Source organism: Ixodes scapularis, unplaced genomic scaffold, assembly GCF_016920785.2.
Source record: "Ixodes scapularis isolate PalLabHiFi unplaced genomic scaffold, ASM1692078v2 PGA_scaffold8__174_contigs__length_109621045, whole genome shotgun sequence".
In the NCBI taxonomy this organism is placed as follows: domain Eukaryota; kingdom Metazoa; phylum Arthropoda; class Arachnida; order Ixodida; family Ixodidae; genus Ixodes; species Ixodes scapularis.
In genome coordinates, this window is record NW_024609883.1 from 101505856 (window position 1) to 101525121 (window position 19266).

The 19266-nt window shown below is 46.4% G+C and overlaps 2 protein-coding genes and 1 long non-coding RNA gene across 3 annotated transcripts in view; 1 reads left to right on the plus strand and 2 right to left on the minus strand.

The window, feature by feature from the left end:
• Positions 1 to 67: 67 nt before the first annotated feature.
• Positions 68 to 3220, minus strand: LOC8028745 (endochitinase A-like). Its single transcript, XM_040206754.3, has 2 exons — positions 3079 to 3220; positions 68 to 2030 (listed from the first exon to the last, which is right to left on the minus strand). Exon 2 carries the CDS (start codon positions 1945 to 1947, stop codon positions 424 to 426), a length of 1524 nt encoding a protein of 507 aa, XP_040062688.1. The 5' UTR covers positions 1948 to 2030; positions 3079 to 3220; the 3' UTR covers positions 68 to 423.
• Positions 3221 to 4306: 1086 nt separating this feature from the next.
• LOC115308882 lies at positions 4307 to 9144 on the minus strand. Its single transcript, XR_006076737.1, has 6 exons — positions 8962 to 9144; positions 8601 to 8681; positions 8391 to 8525; positions 6823 to 6910; positions 5663 to 5771; positions 4307 to 4530 (listed from the first exon to the last, which is right to left on the minus strand). It is a non-coding gene; the product is annotated as an uncharacterized LOC115308882 (long non-coding RNA).
• A 629-nt stretch (positions 9145 to 9773) lies between these two features.
• The window catches only part of LOC8028746 (ATP-binding cassette sub-family D member 1), a 40129-nt gene continuing 30636 nt past the window's right edge, over positions 9774 to 19266 (plus strand). The window contains exon 1 of the mRNA XM_029966996.4: positions 9774 to 11115. Coding sequence (XP_029822856.2) covers positions 10087 to 11115 — 1029 coding nt within the window. The 5' untranslated portion in view covers positions 9774 to 10086. The remainder of the gene's footprint in view (positions 11116 to 19266) is intronic.

Consider the following 19266-nt stretch of genomic DNA (forward strand, 5'->3'; position numbering starts at 1 on the left):
TTTCTTCGTAAACATCTTGTCGCGTTGTGCCATGCACCAAATGGCGCAAGCAGTTTCCCGCTGTTACATTTAAAAGAGTGACACTTCACTAATCGGGGGCAGTGGATGTGCATTGCACTTCGAATAGTTAATTTTATTAAACGAGTAATTAAACTTGTGCCACATGCTTCCAAACGGCATGCTTTGAAATGTGTGGCAAATCGAGATAGGCTTTATTTTTAAGGATTAAACATAGAATGATTTAACGTTTCGTTCGAGACTTATCATTGCGGAGACTGTGGCCTGGCCTCCTTGTCAGTGATTGTCAATGTGTCACACATTTCTGCGTGTGATGTCTAACTCGGCACAACCATATAAATTTGAACAAACTATAACATTGGCATGAATATAGAAATGAATGTGCAGTGTCATTGACGCCGCCTTCTAGGCAAGTGGAGATGTACAGTCGTCTAACAGTTTTCCGGCCGTGGCGTAATCTGGAACCGTCTGACACGCTTTCTCCACTTTCGCGGTGCTCCGCCCGCAGGTCCGACAGCCCTCTCGAACAACCTTGATGGTGAGTGTATTGGATGACTTGGTGCCGTCGCTTTGTCGAGCCCCATCGGTGTCTTCGCGACGTAGGCTTTTGTGCGTTCCCTCTCCGACCTCTTCAATAGCGATGACTCGTTGAAGCGTTGTTTCGACGCCGGTCGAGCACTTTGGCGACTCTGGCACCGGTTCTGCGACGGCATGCTTGAGCGATCTCGTAGGTGAGGACGCGTTCCTTTGCTCGGAATGAATGCCGCAACTCGAGTTTGGCTTCGGAAAAAAGTTCTGGTTTGAGAGTAGCGGCCGGCTCAAGTCTTTGTGAGGTGGCACTGCCACTGCACTCAAATTCACGTTCTGTCCGTCAGCGTGGTTGACTTCCTCCTCTTTCAATACTACGGACTCGTGTTTTTGGGATGTTGACGTCGGTTCGAGATAACTGTTCGGTGTGTGCCACGCTGACCTTGGTGACCGGAGCATGCATTTATAGGGTGTCCGGAAGGGCTCAATGCTACGAGGCAATCTCGGTGGTGAGCTCGGTATGTTTCTTCTGCACGAGCTCAAACCTGGATCCGGTCGAACAACGGGACTCGACGTCGTCGTCGAGAAGTTACGTGGGGTCGAGACTGTATGGTACAAAGTCGGCGTCGAAGTTACGTTTTTGAAGGGCCTGTCGTTCTGCTCTAAAAGTTCTTTCTTTTCTGTCTCCATGAAATCTCGGCTTTCCCACAACATGGACGCAGACTCAGGACGGGTGTTGGGCATTTGCCGCGCCGGGGTAATCGGGATTGCCGTTTCACGACGAGGAGTTGCTGCCACACCCGGTGAAACGGCAGTTGGGTCGAAACTTCGGGTGGCTTCTTTTCTTTGCGCCGCTTCGGCACCGCGACTTTCACGCGTCTTCGGCGTCGGTGTTGCTCCGAGTCGAATCTGCGGCGTCAGCGTCGTTGACGCCGGTACCCAATCGGAACGTCTGCGAGGCGTAAACATGGCACTTGGGTCGGCGGCACGCTGCGTCGGCGTTTGGCTTGTCGTGCGTCGTGGAGTCGAAACTTTGCTGCTCGTGGTGTCCTTTTTTTCTAACGGCTCTATGGACGTAGCGTCTTCAAAGAACTTTGACTTGGAGGGTGTGATCTGCGGGGTGGAGGATGCCGGCCTGGTGTCATTAGTCATGGTGGAGCTCCATCCGTCTGCTCGGCTCAAGGGTAGCGGTTCCGTCTGCTGAACCTGCGAGTCACTCGATGACGACGAAGAGGTTGATGGTTCGCGGAGGTCTTCGAGCTCGTCGTCGAGCGTCCGACGTTTGGCAGCCAGGCTCTTCCTCCTCGGCGGAAAGGGCTCACCGCCGTTTTCGTCGAACACGGACGAGATGGAGAAGTGGTCAGTCGGTTTGAACAAGATCTGCTCTTTGATTTCTTCCATCAAGGCGGCCTGGTGTCGCCTCTGCAGCTCCTCGATCCAGGTGCCTTTGGTGGACTGCTCTGCTCCGGAGGGACTTGGCTTGGCTAGCAGACGAAATTGGGGTAGCCGTTGTGAGTACTATGCAAGTCGGTGCAAACCACCGCATGGTGGACTGAAAGTGCATTGTTGCAGCCCCAAATACATTAGAGAAGTTTTTGCTGTTCCTATTCAACTGGCATGCTGGCTAAGTGATGTAACAGGTTCGCTTTCTTATTTTTATATTGGCTAGCATGCATGAATACAGACTTCTAGGTTATTGGCATAGGATGACAGGAATGAAATTAGATATGCTGAGTTTAAAGCCCCGGCCTTTTGTCGAACTCGTTTATTATTGAGATTCGAGATGTCGCTCTTATTCGTTGTGCAATGCTATAATAAAAATTCTAACTAGTGCATAGTTAACAGTAATATTACAGTGGCTTAAAGGGGTAGTGTGGTTATCGCGTAGCCTCCACCATGCATTGGGAACGGCTGCTCCTGGGAAGACGGTGTAGGTGGCGCTTCAATCCGTAGCACCGTTGGGTGGCTCAATCGGCCGGCAGATAGAGGCACCCTAACACGCTTATTAATATAAATACCTCAAAAACAATTATTTGTTTCCAGTGAACTTCCAACGACATGATTCGTGTTTGAAGGCGAAGAAACTAGCAGACGACAGTGTAGTCGTCTGCTGCGAATCGGCCGGAGCCAAGCTGACCAAGCGGCCAAGCCGGAGCCATAGCCAAAACGACGGTGCTGCAAGCGCCAGCGCCGCCCGCGGCCGTCTTCCAACACTGTGCCGCTTCTCCGGGTTTGTTCGTTACACTACCCCCTTTAAGCCACTGTAGTAATATGGTCCAGAGTGCAATAGTTTCCAGGCAGCTATAATCTGATGTGTGTGCAGCTCACATCTCTAAAAGGTAATTTAACAAGTCTGACTTTATTGTTGACTATCTCTAGGATGGGGACTTTATTGTTGACTATCTCTAGGAGCATGGCACAGAATTAGCAGCTTTATAGGCACTATTAAAAGCTGCGCTTGACCTTTGCACATGACTTGGCAGTTAGGTCGTTTAAAAAAGAAATCATCAAAGAGGGAAGAAGATAACTCACTTGGAACTTGTCGCTGCTCACGGTTTGTTCTGGATGCCTGTTAAAATGGGAGATATACAAGTTTTTTAAACCTTACACGTGCTTGTTCTTTTCCTTAAAGGAGTCATGAAATGCTTTTCCAACTTTTTCCTGTTTAGCTTTCCTTCTCAACTCCTAAATCGTGCATTCTACCAAACAGTTCAAGAAGACGGAAAAGGGGGAGCCCCTCTTGCTCGGAATATTGTTTGTGTACCCGGGCACCGCCATTCTCCCCCTAGAAGATTAGCCTGTCTCTCAAAATTCAGCCAAAAGTTGCCTTCCCCACCCCGTTCACCCTGAAACTGAGAGTGCTGTGGAAGCTACGGGCTCGTTTGGCCAGCCACACTTTTGCCACGTGATCATGATCTCTCGTGCATACCCACGCGCAGAGAATGAGCTCAGATGATGAAAGGGAAACGGCTGATTGGTACGGCAAGCACATACCTTCCACCACAATGCCAGCTTAGGGGTGAAGCGATTAAGTGAGGTCCGGTGCCGTGTGACGTGCATTTGGGCCCGGTGACGCGCTGCGGGGACCGTGGATGTATCACAGTAAAACGGCAGAGAGCTTACGAAGGGAAGGAGGTGTGAAATAGTCCTCTGTGTTTTCAAATTTTCATACCGAAAGTCAGGCTTTTGACATTCTACCTTTTTTCTTTTGGCCCACTGAACAATGGGCTATTAGTAAAATCCCAATATAAATTGATTTATTCCAGCCCAAAATTCGTTTCATGGGCAAGAGAAAATTAGCGGTATAAGTTTTTCTGTCCTTACATGTGGCCATTCTTTTCTCCAAGCCTGAAACTTGGTGGCAAGAACCTGCGGCTGTATTATGAGCGCTGTGTGTGGTTAGTGCAACATGTCTCACGTTACCTCTTCGAAATTGTGTTTTTCTTCTGAGCATGCAACTGCAGTATTCATATTTTTCGAAAAGTTAGTTATGGCGGGCCAGCCCCGTTGAGTGCTCTTCTTACCGAGCACCGGTGCACTGCGGGGAAGCAGCATCTGCGAAAGCGAGCTCCGCGGGTGTTGCTTCTCCACAGCGCAGCGATGTTTGGCAAGAAACACGCTCTACGGGGCTAACATGCCGCGGAAAATATGAACATATCGCAGCTCATCTCGAAGCGAATATCGAATAGCTTATTATTCAAAACTACTATTCGAAAATTTTAACATTTGTGCAATCTTATGGAACAGTTTGTGCATGGTTCTGTACAAAACTTTCAGCTGCAGGGATCGTTTTTGTTGCGCAGACACTTTTGACCGTGTCTGGGGCTTTGAGAGTTTTGGGTTGCAGATCTCCTAAATGGTAAAAAAGAAAATAAACTAAACTATAACCAAACACACTTTCCTCTGAAACTTGAGTCTCCATTCCGTAGCTTCGTGGCTCGCTGACCCGGCTGGTCACGGATATGGGGCTGCTGATCATGGAATCTTTGTGGTTCAAAGAAAGGCAATGTGTTGGTTATCCGTAGTCCTTGCATGAAACAGAAACTGTGGCCCACCCCTAATATTATAAACTATGGACCGGTTCAGTACGGCCACCGTAGGCTCTCGAGAGATTCGTGCAGACGAGACGTTCCACTTGTGTACTCCTTGAGGCTTGTCGACACATTTGCCTTCTGTTGTGTCGAGTGCATTGCATCGTCTCGTAAGCACTTAACACCCCGCCAGACTGGTGCCTCCTATCGGGTATATAACTAAACTAAAGGTTTTGCAGTATTGGCGAGACCATATCTATGCACTACAGATGAGAAACAGTCGCTGCAACATGTCAGAATTATTCGAGCACGCGGCGAAAGAATGACGCTTAAAAAATAAATATGTGTGTAGGTTGGAACTGTTCCAGGGTTACCCGACAGATTACAAGAGAACACAACGCAGTTGGTTACAGGAAAGGCAAGACATGCAAACCGGCGCCTTTACCACTGCCAACATTTGTGTCGGGCAATTAAGAAAGTCTGCGGCCCACTCTTTTTACGGAAACCTTTCAAAAGAGGGTGGGTCGTCTCCGTAAGAATGTCGGCCCGCTACCAGCTCCGAAGCGACGAATACGATTCGTCGGTCGCACACCGTGCACATTGCAGCCACAATTCCACAAGTCATCGGAGCGCGTCTCGTTTGCAGCGATCATTGATGCCGTACGAAATGTCTGTCAAAAGTTGTGCGCCGGCGTTTGCGGAGATGCCTTTCTTCGTAAATATTTTATGGTGTCCGTTTGTTACGAGCCATCTTGTCGTATCTGGCATTCTCACTTTGGAACCGCCATATGCAGAAAGCAAGTTGTCTGCGTTTTGTGAAGGGATTGCGGTGATGTCAGAATGACGCCGTTTTGATTGGCACCGATGGAAAGATGGGGGGTAGACCTCAAAGCAAGCTGCCTTGAGGTCTACCCACTATCCATCACTCAGAGCCAATCGGATCTCGGCGTTCTGATGTCACCACAACCACTGCAAAAGAAGCAGACGAATTAACACTCCGCATTACTCGATGGATTGCTCGCGTTATAGAGGTACCCAAACTCGGAGGCGTAGTTCAAACTTTTACCGTGCCGTTCGGGTCTCACCGAGGGTGGAGGAAGAACATGACGCGCCATTGCTGCCGCCTCCACCTTGTCTCGTCCGTCTGCCTTGGAAGGAGGTTGACGCGCATTGTTCGGGCTGTCCGGTCGGTATCTGGGTAAGGCGAGCTCTCGGTAAGGCCGGGTGCTCGAGACGCCGGAGTTCCTTTTTATTCTGCTTCTCAATACTTGTGCAGCATACTTTTCTATTTCAGACTATGAACGCAACGCCAGACTTGCGATCTATGCTTCCTCTCTGGCCTCAAGGTCAAGCTGACCTATGGATTTCCAGTTGAGGTGGTGGAGGGGAGGGGGGTCGGAACTCTGGTTGTGGGTACCACAGTCCACCGAAAGATACTATGGTGCCGCGTCGCAAGACAAATTTTTTTTTTTTTTTTTGTTGCACGGCTGGTCTATTTTTTTTTTTGGCCTCTTGCTAACAAGTGAGCCTTTCGGTTGTAATAGTTCAAAGAGGTTCCTCAATCTTTAAACTGTTCCTAAACCTCCCCCTCTTCCCCTCCCATCTTTATTTTTTGCATTCAATGATGTTTTCAAAGTGACTAATTAAAATGACGCTATCGATTGATACTGGTTGAAGCGAAGGTACTGCCGAGAAGGCTGACGAAGAAGCTCTGGTCATCTAAGGCAACTCCTATGCACCTTTCCGATGCTTATCAGTGGGGACAAAAATGCAGAGTCACTCTAGGCCGTGGAAGCATGCACGACGTATGATGTTTCACAGAAGAGAGATGTTGCGCATGCTCGGAGCAGGCACTACAGTCCAGTACCTAGACAAAGATGGCAGCATGCAGGAGATGATTACTGAGTAGTCTATGGTAGCTTTGTTTCATATAGCCGCACCTGCTGCACCGGTGCAGAAAAGTGTGTGGCAGTGCACTTCCGGTATGTGTATTGAGATACGATCAGAAGTTCACCGCCCCACACTTTTCTGTACCGGTGCAGGAGGTGCGGGTAAATTGAATGAAGCTAGCATAGGTAGGTGAATGATATGAGACGGATGAAGCGGAAACTGTAGCAACAGTCGGGAGAGCCTATTGGGAGACTTGAAACAGTGACTGTTTCTTTGATTGGCCTTCAAATTTGCAGTTGTAATGTCTACAGTATTGAGAACTTAGTGTGGGTGTGGTGGTGACCACGTGACTTACCTGTGCGTCAGAAGGCAGTGGATGCTCGTATTCAAGTACTGGGAGTTGCGGTGGCTGGCTTTCAGAAACGCTGGCTCCATACGCATTTCTGAAACTCCGGTGATTCGCTTGTGAATTGGAGACCACGTGCATTCAATGAACTAAACATTTGCAACTGTGATTGAACGTAATGCTACAAATGACGGACCAAACGAGGCAGCGGATGATATTTTTCTTCTCGCAGGTCTACATTTAGTTGTGCAGTTATTGTGCAACATAAACCAATTTACGCTATTCAACTTAAGGTCATAATCATGACCTTGAGCTATTTTACATACATGATTAAGCAACCATAGTGTTGCCTCACGTTGGTTGCATATTCGGGTGCAAAGACCTATAACTAAAAGCCATGTTTTCTCTATTGACCTATGGGAGACAATATATTATGCTTTGCTCAGAAAGCATACGTGAATGCTGTTACAGTTCTAATAAAAAATATGCAAATGAATGAACCATACTTGATTGAATTAAACAAATTCTATGAAGCTGCCAAGAGACAAAATCTTTGGCAGAGCCTGTTACAGTTCTAAATATCGATAGAGGACCACGAGAGCAAATATATATGCACTGTTCTAAAAGGATGCTTTTTAAAAACAAAGTTCTGTATAGTTTTGTGTCTACTAGTTTTTCGTAAGCTTCCCTATAATGCAAATAAAAATGCTGAATCATGCATATTATAACCAGGCTTTTATCACTACCAAAGCCTCCTATTTACTGACAAAGTCTGGCAGATGGCCACGAGAAGCGGCCGCCGAAATGAAAGAGGTGGAGCGGCAGACAACGGATGAGAGGAGACCGATGTGACTGGCGCCCCGCTGCGACGAGACGCCGAAACACACTTCTCTCTCGAGCGAACAAGCGTGTTTCATGTCCTCGCCACTGCAAACGCTGTGCGCTGACGTCCAGGTTCCCCGAGAAATGGCTCTTTGATGCTTTGTGCCACCAGATCCTCGCGCTCCAAATCTGCGACCGGTCTTTTTGGCTCTGTCGTCAAACTACCAGGCTCTGTGAGTACAGAGGAGGCTATGCCGCTAAATAGCAAGCAGTTACGTATATATATCCCACTGAGCACAAGACGTCTCGTAGCCGGCTTGAAACGGCTCGACTAAGCTAGAGACGTCTTGGGCTACGCAATGCGTCTATAAGACATCTTCACAAGACGCGTCAAGATAACTTGATGTAGACATCTAAAAGACATCTCAAAGAGAAGACTCGCGTCCTGGGCGTCCTGCAGCTGTCTCTAAGATGTCTAGGAGACGCCTTGCAAGACGTCTTGTAGACCAAAAAGCGGGAGCATTATGAAGTCTACAGGGCGGCTACAAGATGACTCAAGATGTTTTAGGCTATCACATCTTGCCAAGACTTATACAAGACCTCTTGCTCGTCTTGCCAAGACGTCTTTAGACGTCTAATAGACGACTTCGTGTTCAGTGGGTATGCCACCATATAATTCAGGGTAGGTCTTCATAGCTAAAATCAGTCACAGTATACTTTGATGGTCTGGATCAGAGATGCTGATTTAAACAAACCTGATAGCAAACCGTGGCGTCCCAATGGGCCTCGTCACGATACTTTGGGGTGCAAAGTCCGTCGGTTTTTGCAGTTCATGCTGGGTCATTACAGACTGTGGACTTTCGCTGAGAGACACTTCCAGCCAATCTGGGCTGGTCATTTGGAAAGAGGAAATTTGATTAATATCTCTTATCTAAAAAGCTTGGCATATTTTCTCTGGAACTTACTTGTATGGACTATCCACTGCGCTTCTGAAGTTGTCATAGTTGAATGGCTGGACATGGGTCGGAAATGGAATTTCATCTTCACTGCAGGAAGAAGACATGAAATATGATTTTCTTAAGCATACCTTAGAGAAATTATAAGAGGCGAAGTTATACTCAATCACAAAGTCCTCAGATCGACTAAGTGAAGATCTGTTTAGGTATCCTGCTGGTAAACCTGTGGGTGTTTCAGATTCTGAAAGTTCGTACCATAAATAAGTTATCACTCTGATTGTTTTGTTTTTGCGTTTATAATTTCGTATACCTTTGGCGGAACATAAGCTCTCGGAGAGAAAGTCCATTTTGAAGAGGTTAGTATACCTACCACTCAAGTTCGGCCACTTTGGCGGCATCTCCTGTAGTGCTTTTTTCAATCGTTGCCTCTTGAAAAATTCCTGGGAAAAGATGTTTTTCCTTTTAAAGAAGGGATTACGAAATCTTTAAGAGCAGAGTAAGTAGACCACCTGTTGCATCTTCCTTTTAGCAACGCCTTTGATCTGATAACGAGGGCCGCGAAACCAATTCATTTGGGACACGTCTTCTCAACCGTCGTCTGCTACGCGAGCTCGCACCGCAGCACTACAGCTGTGTTCGCAGTTCGCAAAGGAAAAAGTGTCACTGCGCGATGCGGAGAATGCTAACGAAAGCGACAGATCCTGTTAAAGCTTATAACACGTTTATTATTAACAAATTATGGTTTCACTGAATTTAAATGATCGATATATTTTACGAGACAATAATGCAATAAATTGATATAGAAAACTCTTTTCTAACACGCAAGGTTGTTCACGCGTGTGGCTATCGAAAATGAAACCGGAACTAGCCGTCGCTGAATTATATGCCGTTCGAGAGTCGCTGGAACGTGGTAGTTTGTATGATACCAGAGTGTCTCTACATTTGACATTACAAATTAAGCTGGTACTTCATACTTTTTTTATTTATATACATATTTTAAAAACTGTTATAAAGTTTACTAAAATAACATCCTTTGCATTCAAGTATTTTTTATTTTATTGTTTGGGTCAATTTACTTGGAAATATTTTGGTTTACGTTTTGTCGCGGAAGAAGAACAGCGGCGGCGCGGCGGTGCTTCGCCAGCTTCCCGTTTGCTCAGCTTGCCCAGTTTGCCTACGTCGTTCTTTTGCGCGGTTTTACTTTTGTTCGTGTGCGTGAGGAGAGTGGGAAGTGAGCGCTCAGGCATCTCCAGCATCTCTCTGGTCTGTCAGGTTGGGGCGAGCGATTTGTGTATTTTTATTCCTCGTTCCAAGGTTACGTACGGCACAGTCCGTTTCTCAATCCTCCGAGTGGAAGAGCCTGTCGCGGAGTGGTCGAGGGGCCGCGGCGGATGGTTGTTGGTGCTCGTTCCCTCGCGCGACGACGATGCCTCCTCGACATCGCGACTGACCCAAGGCGCATCGGGCTCTTCGAACAGTCGGCCCCCTTCTCGAAATGACCAACTCGTTGTCCAAGCTGATCGAAAAGTTCTCGGACAGCCATGGCGTGCCCAGGGAACGCATCACCCGTGCCCTCGCGGCGGGCATCTTCGCCGCGTACGTCATCCGCGTCGGCTACCCGATCGTCTCGAACGTTGCCGGCTCGCTCAAAAAGAAAGCCCGGGCGGCCCAGGACCGCATCTCGACGACGAGCCCGGAGAGAACGCGCATCAAAACGGTGACTAGTGTCACTGACCTCGCGCTGGCCGCGGTCAGTTCGCCGCCCGTCAAGACGGACTCGAACGGCGTGGGCACGCTAGCGTCTCTTCGAAGCTTCCCCGCCTTCAACAAGACGTTCGTGCTGCAGCTGTTCAAGCTCCTCCGGATCATGATTCCTGGGGTACGGACGATAGAGACCGGTCTACTGTTGCTGCACACGCTGTCGCTGGTCTCACGGACGTTCCTCTCCATCTACGTGGCCCGGCTCGAAGGGCAAGTGGTCAAGTTCATCGTCCGCAAGGACATGACTCGCTTCGCCCTGCAGCTCTCCAAGTGGCTACTGGTGGCCATCCCGGCCACTTTTGTCAACAGCCTGATCCGTTTCCTCGAGAGCCAGCTGTCGCTGGCATTCCGAACGCGGTTGGTTCGCTACGCGTACGGGCTGTACTTCAAGAACCAGACGTACTATCGCGTGAGCAACTTGGACGGGCGGCTTGAGAATGCCGACCACTGCCTCACCGAGGACATCACCACCTTCAGCCAGTCCGTGGCGCACCTTTACTCACACATCACAAAGCCGATGTTGGACGTAGTGGTAATCACATTCACCCTGTTTAGGATGGCGCACGAGATGGGTGCGTACGGCGTGCCAGCCCCTGCCATTGCCTTCTGCGCCGTCTGCGTGACGGCGCTGATCCTGCGCAAGATGACACCGCGCTTCGGCAAGATGGTCGCAGAGGAGGCCCGTCGCAAGGGGTACCTGCGCTTTGTGCACTCCAGGCTCATCGCCAACGCCGAGGAGATCGCGTTCTACGGCGGCCACAAGGTGAGTTGTTTTGACCTTCCCAAGTATACCTCCTTGTACTGCCTGGGCTGCGCGTTTCCGGAGTAGATTTGATCGACGCCGAAGGTCCGGTTCCTAGGGACACGCGGCCTTCGGTCCTTCTTTTGCTGTTCGTAAGTACAAAATGTGCCCCCCAAAAAAACAAAATAAAAATAGTTTTTTTTTTCATCACAAAGAATAAACTATGCACCGCCAAATGCTCCTTCTGCGCCCAACTGTAGCACTAGAGATCTGAACCAGATGCCAAAGTTTAAGCACAGACCGTTAACTTATTTAAACGTTATAAGTGATTTCTCAAATTTTCAATGGAAAAGTGGCGGCTGACAGAGCTCTCGAATACATGGATGAGACACAATACAACGCTACTTCCGGTTCTAAAGTATCGGCAAAACCGGCCAGAATCCATTTTGGAGGCATCCGTCGCTGTCATGGAGTTAGGAAGCTTCTGGAGGTGCATGCAACCAGACGAGATTTCTGGTCCAGAGGCACACGCCCCCATTGATGACCAAAAACGAACGAAACCAAAGGACTCTATTGGACGAAAAGGACATTTTTGGGCACCCTTGGGGGCGTCCTCACCAACCGCAACCTCTACTTCCTGCGTCACTCGGTATTTTCCATTTGGCTGACTTGAGCCGGTATGTTGCCTCCTTTTCTTCCTACCTCCATGGTCGCTGTAATGCTACGTTTTGTGTGCTTTAGGGCCGTGTTCACACTCTCGTTCGTCCGCTCGCTCGAGGTTTAAAGTGGTCAGTTGTGCCGCAATCTATTGTTCCAGCCGTAAAAGTCAGCAACAGTTTGGAGCTATGGTTAGCAGTATTGGTGTGTTTAGAATTCCAGTAATCGTAAGAAACCAGGACAAGGCGACGCTCGAGCCATTGGTTCGTCAGTGTCATGAATGGCTACGCCGGCACAATCTCGACAGGAAAGCTTTGTGCCAACTAATAATTTGTGGACTGCGCTTTGTGTGTAAGTTGAGGAACCTCTTTGCGATTGACTAAGACAAGCAAAGCAGACGAAATTGCTTGTGCGGCAGCTCCAGTCTTTTATTTGTGTAGTCAGTCCAGAAGTTGGAGTACCAGTTACACTGCTGACAAGTTTTGCACAATATCCCCCAATGATTTCATGTTTAAGTGGCGTCACTAATTTTCTTGTCAGTCACCGCAAATGATTAGAACAAATTTTTTGCTGTCCAATGGCACTCCACGTTTGCATTCAAGTGCCGCCCGAGGATGTTAAACACAAGTCACGCTTATTCTGACCTGTGTTCCATCGGCTGCTTGCCGCCAATTTGTTTTATCATCAAACGCGAGCAAGGCAAACTCCAGGGGAGCAAGCAGCTCTATGGCTCTTCGGCACTACTGCTGCTGCAGTAAGACGCCGAATACCTCCAACATGGCGCCAAGGCACCGATGGCAGACGATGATGGTGGTTTTGATTTCAAGGCTAACCGGAAGTGACGTCGGGTGCAAGGAGCCTATAGCGTCTGTTACTGAAAACAGTAAAAAATTTTACCCCATTTTCCCATTAAAATTTTCAGAAAATTACTTGATACCTTTTGAATAAGGTAACAGGTAATGCTGGAACTTTGGCACCTGGTTCAGACCTCTAGCATTACATTTGGGCAGAGAATGAGCGTCCAGTGACGCACAATTCATTTCTGCAATATAAAAAAGAACACTTTACATATTCTGGCGGGGAACACATGTATAACTGAATCGTTTTTAAAAAAGCGAACGGCCCAAGGCTGTTCATTTTTTCTGAAGTATTTGTTGTCCTTCCTCCCGAGTTTGCTTTATTCTTTCTGTGGTCAGTCAATTTCGCCAACATGCTCTTTAGTTAATGTGAGCTCAAGGCTGTTCTTAAAAAAAGGGAAATCTACGCGAGACAGCCTGAATTGTCCGTTCCAGTTTGCCAGGAAAACCTGTTTACAGGTCGCAGCAGCGTACTTCAATTTGGGACAGTAGCAACAGTTTGTGAGTGGAATAGCCTATGATAATGCTAATTTTCGCATGTGGCTTGCACTGGACGTTCATAATAAGAACTGACAGCGCTAGTAGAACTGCTTGCTTCCATGCACCACTTCTATGCTGTAAAATCTGGCGGTTCATCTACTTGCGACAGATAGACTACCAGCACGGAAGATGGAATGATGTCAATGCAATCCTTTCCGACTGGCGACCTCCTTTCTATTTGGCAGCTAATGCTTGTTGGTTCATATGCTCACCAACACTTTGTTTGTGGCCGAAGTGCTGTGAAAGGTGCCCTCTTACAGTGATAGGTGTACGCTTGGAGCAATAGTGGTGAGTTTGCAAGAGCATATGCAAAACCTTTAGTACGTCGAAGTACAAAAGAAGAATGCAAAGATGTGGGAGTAAAGTTGCGATTTCTGTCCTTGTCTTTACGGCACTTGCACATTCTGTTACAACACAAAAAAAATTGCGACATGACAATGTGCATGTGCGCCATGCCCAAACTGCATTTTGGACTGGCGCACATGCCAACAACACTGTTTCCTTTGCATACTCTATTCTATAACTTGCTTGGAATTTCAAACGGCTTTAATTAAGTTAACCAACATACTTTGATTCCATAGACAAAAAAAGACGTCGGCAAACCCTTTGCACATTGGTAGGATAAATCGTAGACAAAGGCAGCAAAATTGAAGCAAATGCAAAACTAATCTCCCCAGTTATCATTTATTTTCTCTCTCTCTCTTCATGACTGGTAAATTGTTAAATCCCATTGTGCTGCACAATAGGCTAGGACTTGAAGACAACCTAACATTAATTGCTTATGAATGAATATGATACAACACGGTGATGCCACTTTTGCTGTGTCGAGTATATTTCATTTCAACTTAAAAAGCTGACATACTTGCGCTTTCTACTTTTGCTGGTCTCCCCCTTTCCTATATCATTCTTTTTACACTGCCCCCCTCATAGCTTAGGAGAGGAGGACGCTAAGAGGATTATCTTCTCTGCAGAAAACGAGGCTGTATGTCGGCCTTTAAGTTCAGAGGCAGCCGAAGGTGTGGGGTAACAGGACCAATCAAGCAGTGTCTGTTTAGGATTGGTTCAGCGATAATAGAACACATACAGAAACATGGGGGTCACCATGATGGTGCACTTTTGATGCTGTCTGATAGGTCCAATCAGTTCGTAGAGTCAGCTGCATCTGGACTTCATGGGTGAAACAAAGTATGGGTGGCCTGTAAAAACTAATCATCTAACAAAACAAAGACAAAAAACCCTTTTCTTTTTTTGTTGATAGATAAGTTATTGCACATCTACTAATCGAGTTGTCATGCAACGCCAGGCCCAAGTGGTACCCGTGTGCAGGAAATGAGAGCTTGTTTTCAGGAGAAGGTAAACAGTCCAGTCCATCCCCTGGTATCTATACCTCAGGTTGCAAAACAATGCTAGGTACAAGTGATATGCCATGTGCTGGGTTGAAAGGGGCCAATGTCCATCTCTGTGTGTTTTTCTTTTTGTGTATGTGTGCGTGTTATCTGTGTCAGCATCGAGCAACCTCCACGGCTTTCCCTTGAGCTTAAACTCAACTCGAATTATTATGGAAGCCAGAACACGTCACACATACCCCTTCCTCCTCGCCCGCTACAGCGATCAGTGTATTCTCAGGGACAAGTTTCTGTGGAATTTCCGAGGAGAGGAGGAGAGCGCATGCGCAGCTTTAGCCGGCGCAGAGCCTGCGAGAGGGAACGTGCACCGGTACGTTTGACCGTATTGTGACATAAAGTTGCCCCCAAGAATAGTAACGGTTCGATTGATTTCTAGGAGCAATGAGACCTCTGTCTGTGTTCAAACTTGGCAATCTCTGTCGTCTGGGAGACAATTTTTCAAGCTTCCAATATTGTCCAAGCAGCTTTTAAAATTGTGGTTGCAAGCTACCTGTTATGACGCCAATATATTGACTGTCGAGGGGGGAACGGTGCAAAACATATCTCCGAGTCTCTTTGCAGCAACCTTATTGTCGTCTGGGAGATGATTGCTCGTACTTCCGAAGTCGCCCGAGCGTCCCTTTAAAGCGAGGTTGTGGGCTAGGTCAATATTTTAACCGTAGAGAAAGGAACAATACCAGACATGTCTCCAGGTTTCTTTGTAACAACCTTCTCACGAATCGTTAGTGTTTTAACGTCTCGTAAAGGCCCGGAAAAAGTATCAGAGAAAGGTCCCTATCATTCGGCAGATCTAGAGCTCCAATGGGGCATGCCAGCCTCGACCTCGCTTTGCCGTCAAAGCGGCCTTGGGGCCCGACCTCCTTTCACCGTCTGTGTCCCCCGTGACGTGACGGCCCGTCCATTGTTGCGCCACTCCCATTTGGACACGTGCAAAGTGGATGCAGACGTTGTGTACCTTGAAGGATGACGGGTGCTGCTGCTTCGGACCTCTGTAGGAGCGCCGTTGTGGGGCGCTAAGTGCTTGGAAGGCTAATTCGTCGTCACGGTCTGCCTGGGCGTTCAACAATTTGTAAATGAGTGCTGCCGGCATCTTCATCGTGTTGCTGTGCGTTCGGAGCGGGGTGGGGAGTCTGGCAGGTTGCCTAAATCAATGCATGACCTGTCAGTAGAACATTCTCGAAATTCAGTCTGGCAACTTTGATCGCTCTCATCATCTCGGATCACTATCATCATCTCACAGTAGGTGCAAAGGGGAACGAAAAGGGGGAGGATTGGGTGCACTTGTAAATGAACAAGGTTGAGAAAGGGTGAGGGAAAGCCGTGGAGAGCACATGTGCACTCCACGGCTTTCAAAAGACGCGCTTGTAGAATTTGTTAATCTAAAAATTGGGGACTTATGCAAGGGTGGAAAATGCGTCGCACTCGAAGTGTATTACAAGAAATGTCAGGGAAATTGGCACTAATCAGGAGGTAATTTTCTTAGGAGACATGAACGCACACTTAAAAAACTTTGATGGATACACAGATTCAACAGGAAAGAGTCTACAAGAATTTTGCTATGCTCTAAATCTAATGCTGGTGAACGTAAAAAAACAAAAAATGCAATGGGGAAAATAACGAGGGAGAGAAACAATTTGCACTCAACCATCGACTATTGTCTGCCAAATTGTGCAACGGATTAGGACGCATAGAAATAGATGAGGACGACACAGAAAGCTTGGGGAGTGATGATAAGCGACTTAAAATAAAATTTGGTACAGCGGAACTAGTTACCAATTCGTGAACGAGAAAGTAAATCGACTTTAAACGACACCCAACTACAGGAAGTATCCGAACAAGTGGAGGCTATAGTAGCTGTACAACTGGAGAGAGAATGGACATCCACTTATAATGATACCACATTAAACAATGTAACGCTTATAATCTAGCGTCCCTAGGCTAGAAATGCTCAGTGTTTAGTCCAGATACAACTATAATCGGTTATGACGATTGAATTTTCATGTTTTCTCAGTATCGTTCGTTATAAGTGGATTGCACTGTATGACAATTTAATAATAATTTTTAAGATAGAAAATTTTAAAATCGAGAAAAAAGGAAGGAGTAGAAAGCACACACTGAAAAGCTGTTGGTACAAAGAAGTTAAAGCAGCCATAGCAGATGGACAGGAGGCCTCGAGGGAACATAAATGGGCAAAAAAAAAATGGAGACCACACCTGCTGAATTAGCAATCAAATGGGATAAATTCCAAGAAAGAAAAAGAGGGGCAACGGCTCTAATCCTGGCCAAGAGTGAGATGGAGGTAAATCAAAATGATAGGGATGTGGCACTGAAGCTCTGGAAACACATAAACGCTCTGAGAAAAAAAACGGAAAGGTTCCAATGTTCATTGACCACAAAGAAGGGGAGAAGGGTAGAGGGCGATGAGGCGAAAGAATTTATTAAACAGACAATTGAGGCAACATTCTCAGAACTTGAAACAAACGATATTGGACAGAACACAGACAACAGCACTTCGCAAGACGAGACAACTGAGACGGTAGTGAAGAAATGGGAATCAAGAAATAGCAAGGTTCCAGTCAGAACGGCAACGGGCCCAGATGGCATAGGATTGAGACTGGTCAAGGCACTAGGCAAAAAAAAAAGCAAATAAAAATTAAGATAGGCAATTGGCCAAATAATTATGGGGGGAGATATACGCAATGACTGGAAACTGAGCAGGATGAGATTACTATGTAAAGGCAAGGGAAATTTGGATAGCATAATATCATACTGCCCAATAACAGTAACTGCAGTCCTGTACAGACTGGCGATGCAAGTGGTAAAAAGAAGAGTTGAAGAATGGGCAGAGAACCGCAGTATTCTAGGTGAGCTGCAGAACGAGTTCCGAAACGATAAAAAGTTAGGTGACAACTCATTCATCATCACGCAATATATAGAGGTGGCACGGACGAGTAAAATACTGTTATGGATTGCATTTCTAGACATTAGGGGGTCGTATGACAATGTAATTTAGAAGAAACTATGGGCACAACTGAGGAAGTATGACTTAGATGTACTTTTGGTTAGGCTTTTACGACAGGTATACACAAATAAGAAGGTGGTTATTACGTTAGATACATAAAAAAACGGAACCTGCAGCATTAAAAAGAGAGCTTAAGCGGGGTTGTCTGCTATCGCCCTTGCTTTTTATAATATACCTGAGTAGAATGAAAAAGATATTAGAAGAGCGCATTTTAGGTTTTGATGTGTCGTATATGGAGAGAGGTGAAAAAGTTAACCAAGTTATACCAGATTGTTCTACGCAGATGAAATTGGACTGCTAGCAGATAGGCTGGTTGGATTATAAAAGCTGATTAAAATCTGTGGAGAGAAGGGAGACTCTGGGCCTGAAATTCAGTAACGACAAGTCAGGAATAATGGTCTTTAATAATGAAAAGGGGAACCCAGCGGAAATACGAGACACTTTAATAGAATATGTGGAGAAGTATAGATATTAAGGCCTATGGTTGAATGAGGGAAAACAATATTTAGAACAGGAAAAGATGACGATAAGAAAAAGGAACTCTGCGATAATGTAGCATGGGTAGGATTCCGTGTTTTCTGGGTTTATTTTACACAAAATTCGGAGTGTGTTTTTCAGTGTGTGTTTTTCGCTGAAATTTCTGGGGTTAACCGAGTTTATTCCTAATAGATTCTCAATTTTCTGATATTCAAAATTTTTTTGCGTTTCCTATTTTTAAAAATGAAAAAAAGAAAATAAATCTGGTTGCCATGACCCATTGTTCTGAAGGAACCTCGATGAGCTAAAAGGGTCAGTAGTTTGAGATTTCAAAGGAAACTGAAATGGCATCTCCTGAGGTCTACTAACTCTGTGCTCTTGTGAAGGTTATTTGTGAAACACCGGCTTCTTTGCTTTTTATTGTTTCAATGTGACTTAGAAATTTTGAGTTTTTTTTTGATGATTCGAAAGTGAAAGAAAAATTTACTGGCGAGTGTTCATCGGATTTATCCGAAAACACAAAACCCTAAGCATAGGGCACTTCGGAATTACAGTAGTTATGAAGCTTTTAGGGGAATATGGAAAGGAGTCATGGTGCTGGATTTGTCTTTTGGCAACGCGGTACTATGCATTAAGTCTGAAGTCCAGTAGAGTTTAAAGACCCGCCAGAGGGGCATGGGCAGACCAGCACTGGGGGCACATGGGTATACGCCAAATGAAGGAGTTCAGTGAGAGATGGGCTGGGCATCTTTCGAGTTTAGGGAGGCAGTCAGTAGATTGAAATTTGAATGAAGGCCAGACACAGTGGAGGATACACAATAGGGGAGAAAGGTTTATAAACATTTATATATGAAGAGTCTGAACACTGGATGGACAAACTGAACCCGAAAGCTGAAACTCACATACAAACAGACAAGTGCTGGGTCAGAGCAGACTACCCCTGTAAAAAAAGGAAGCGAAGGAGGCCGAGAGGAGACTGTGGGAGGAAGGAATGCTGGGAAAATTGGCTTTAACTATGTATAGGAAAAGGAAAACAGGAAATAAAGAAAGAAGATTGGTGTGATAATTCACGAGGGAGTTAATTGTTGCTTGAAGCTAGGATGGGACTATTGAGAACTAGGACATATAGGGTAAGGTATAAAGAAATAGATAGGCGGTGTACCGTTTGCCAAGGGGAAGACGAGACAATAGAACAGTGTATTGAAGTGCATGG

Excerpts from the sequence above, each read along its gene's own strand:
- LOC8028745 (XM_040206754.3), bottom strand. The coding sequence starts at position 1,947 with ATGGAAGAAATCAAAGAGCAGATCTTGTTCAAACCGACTGACCACTTC.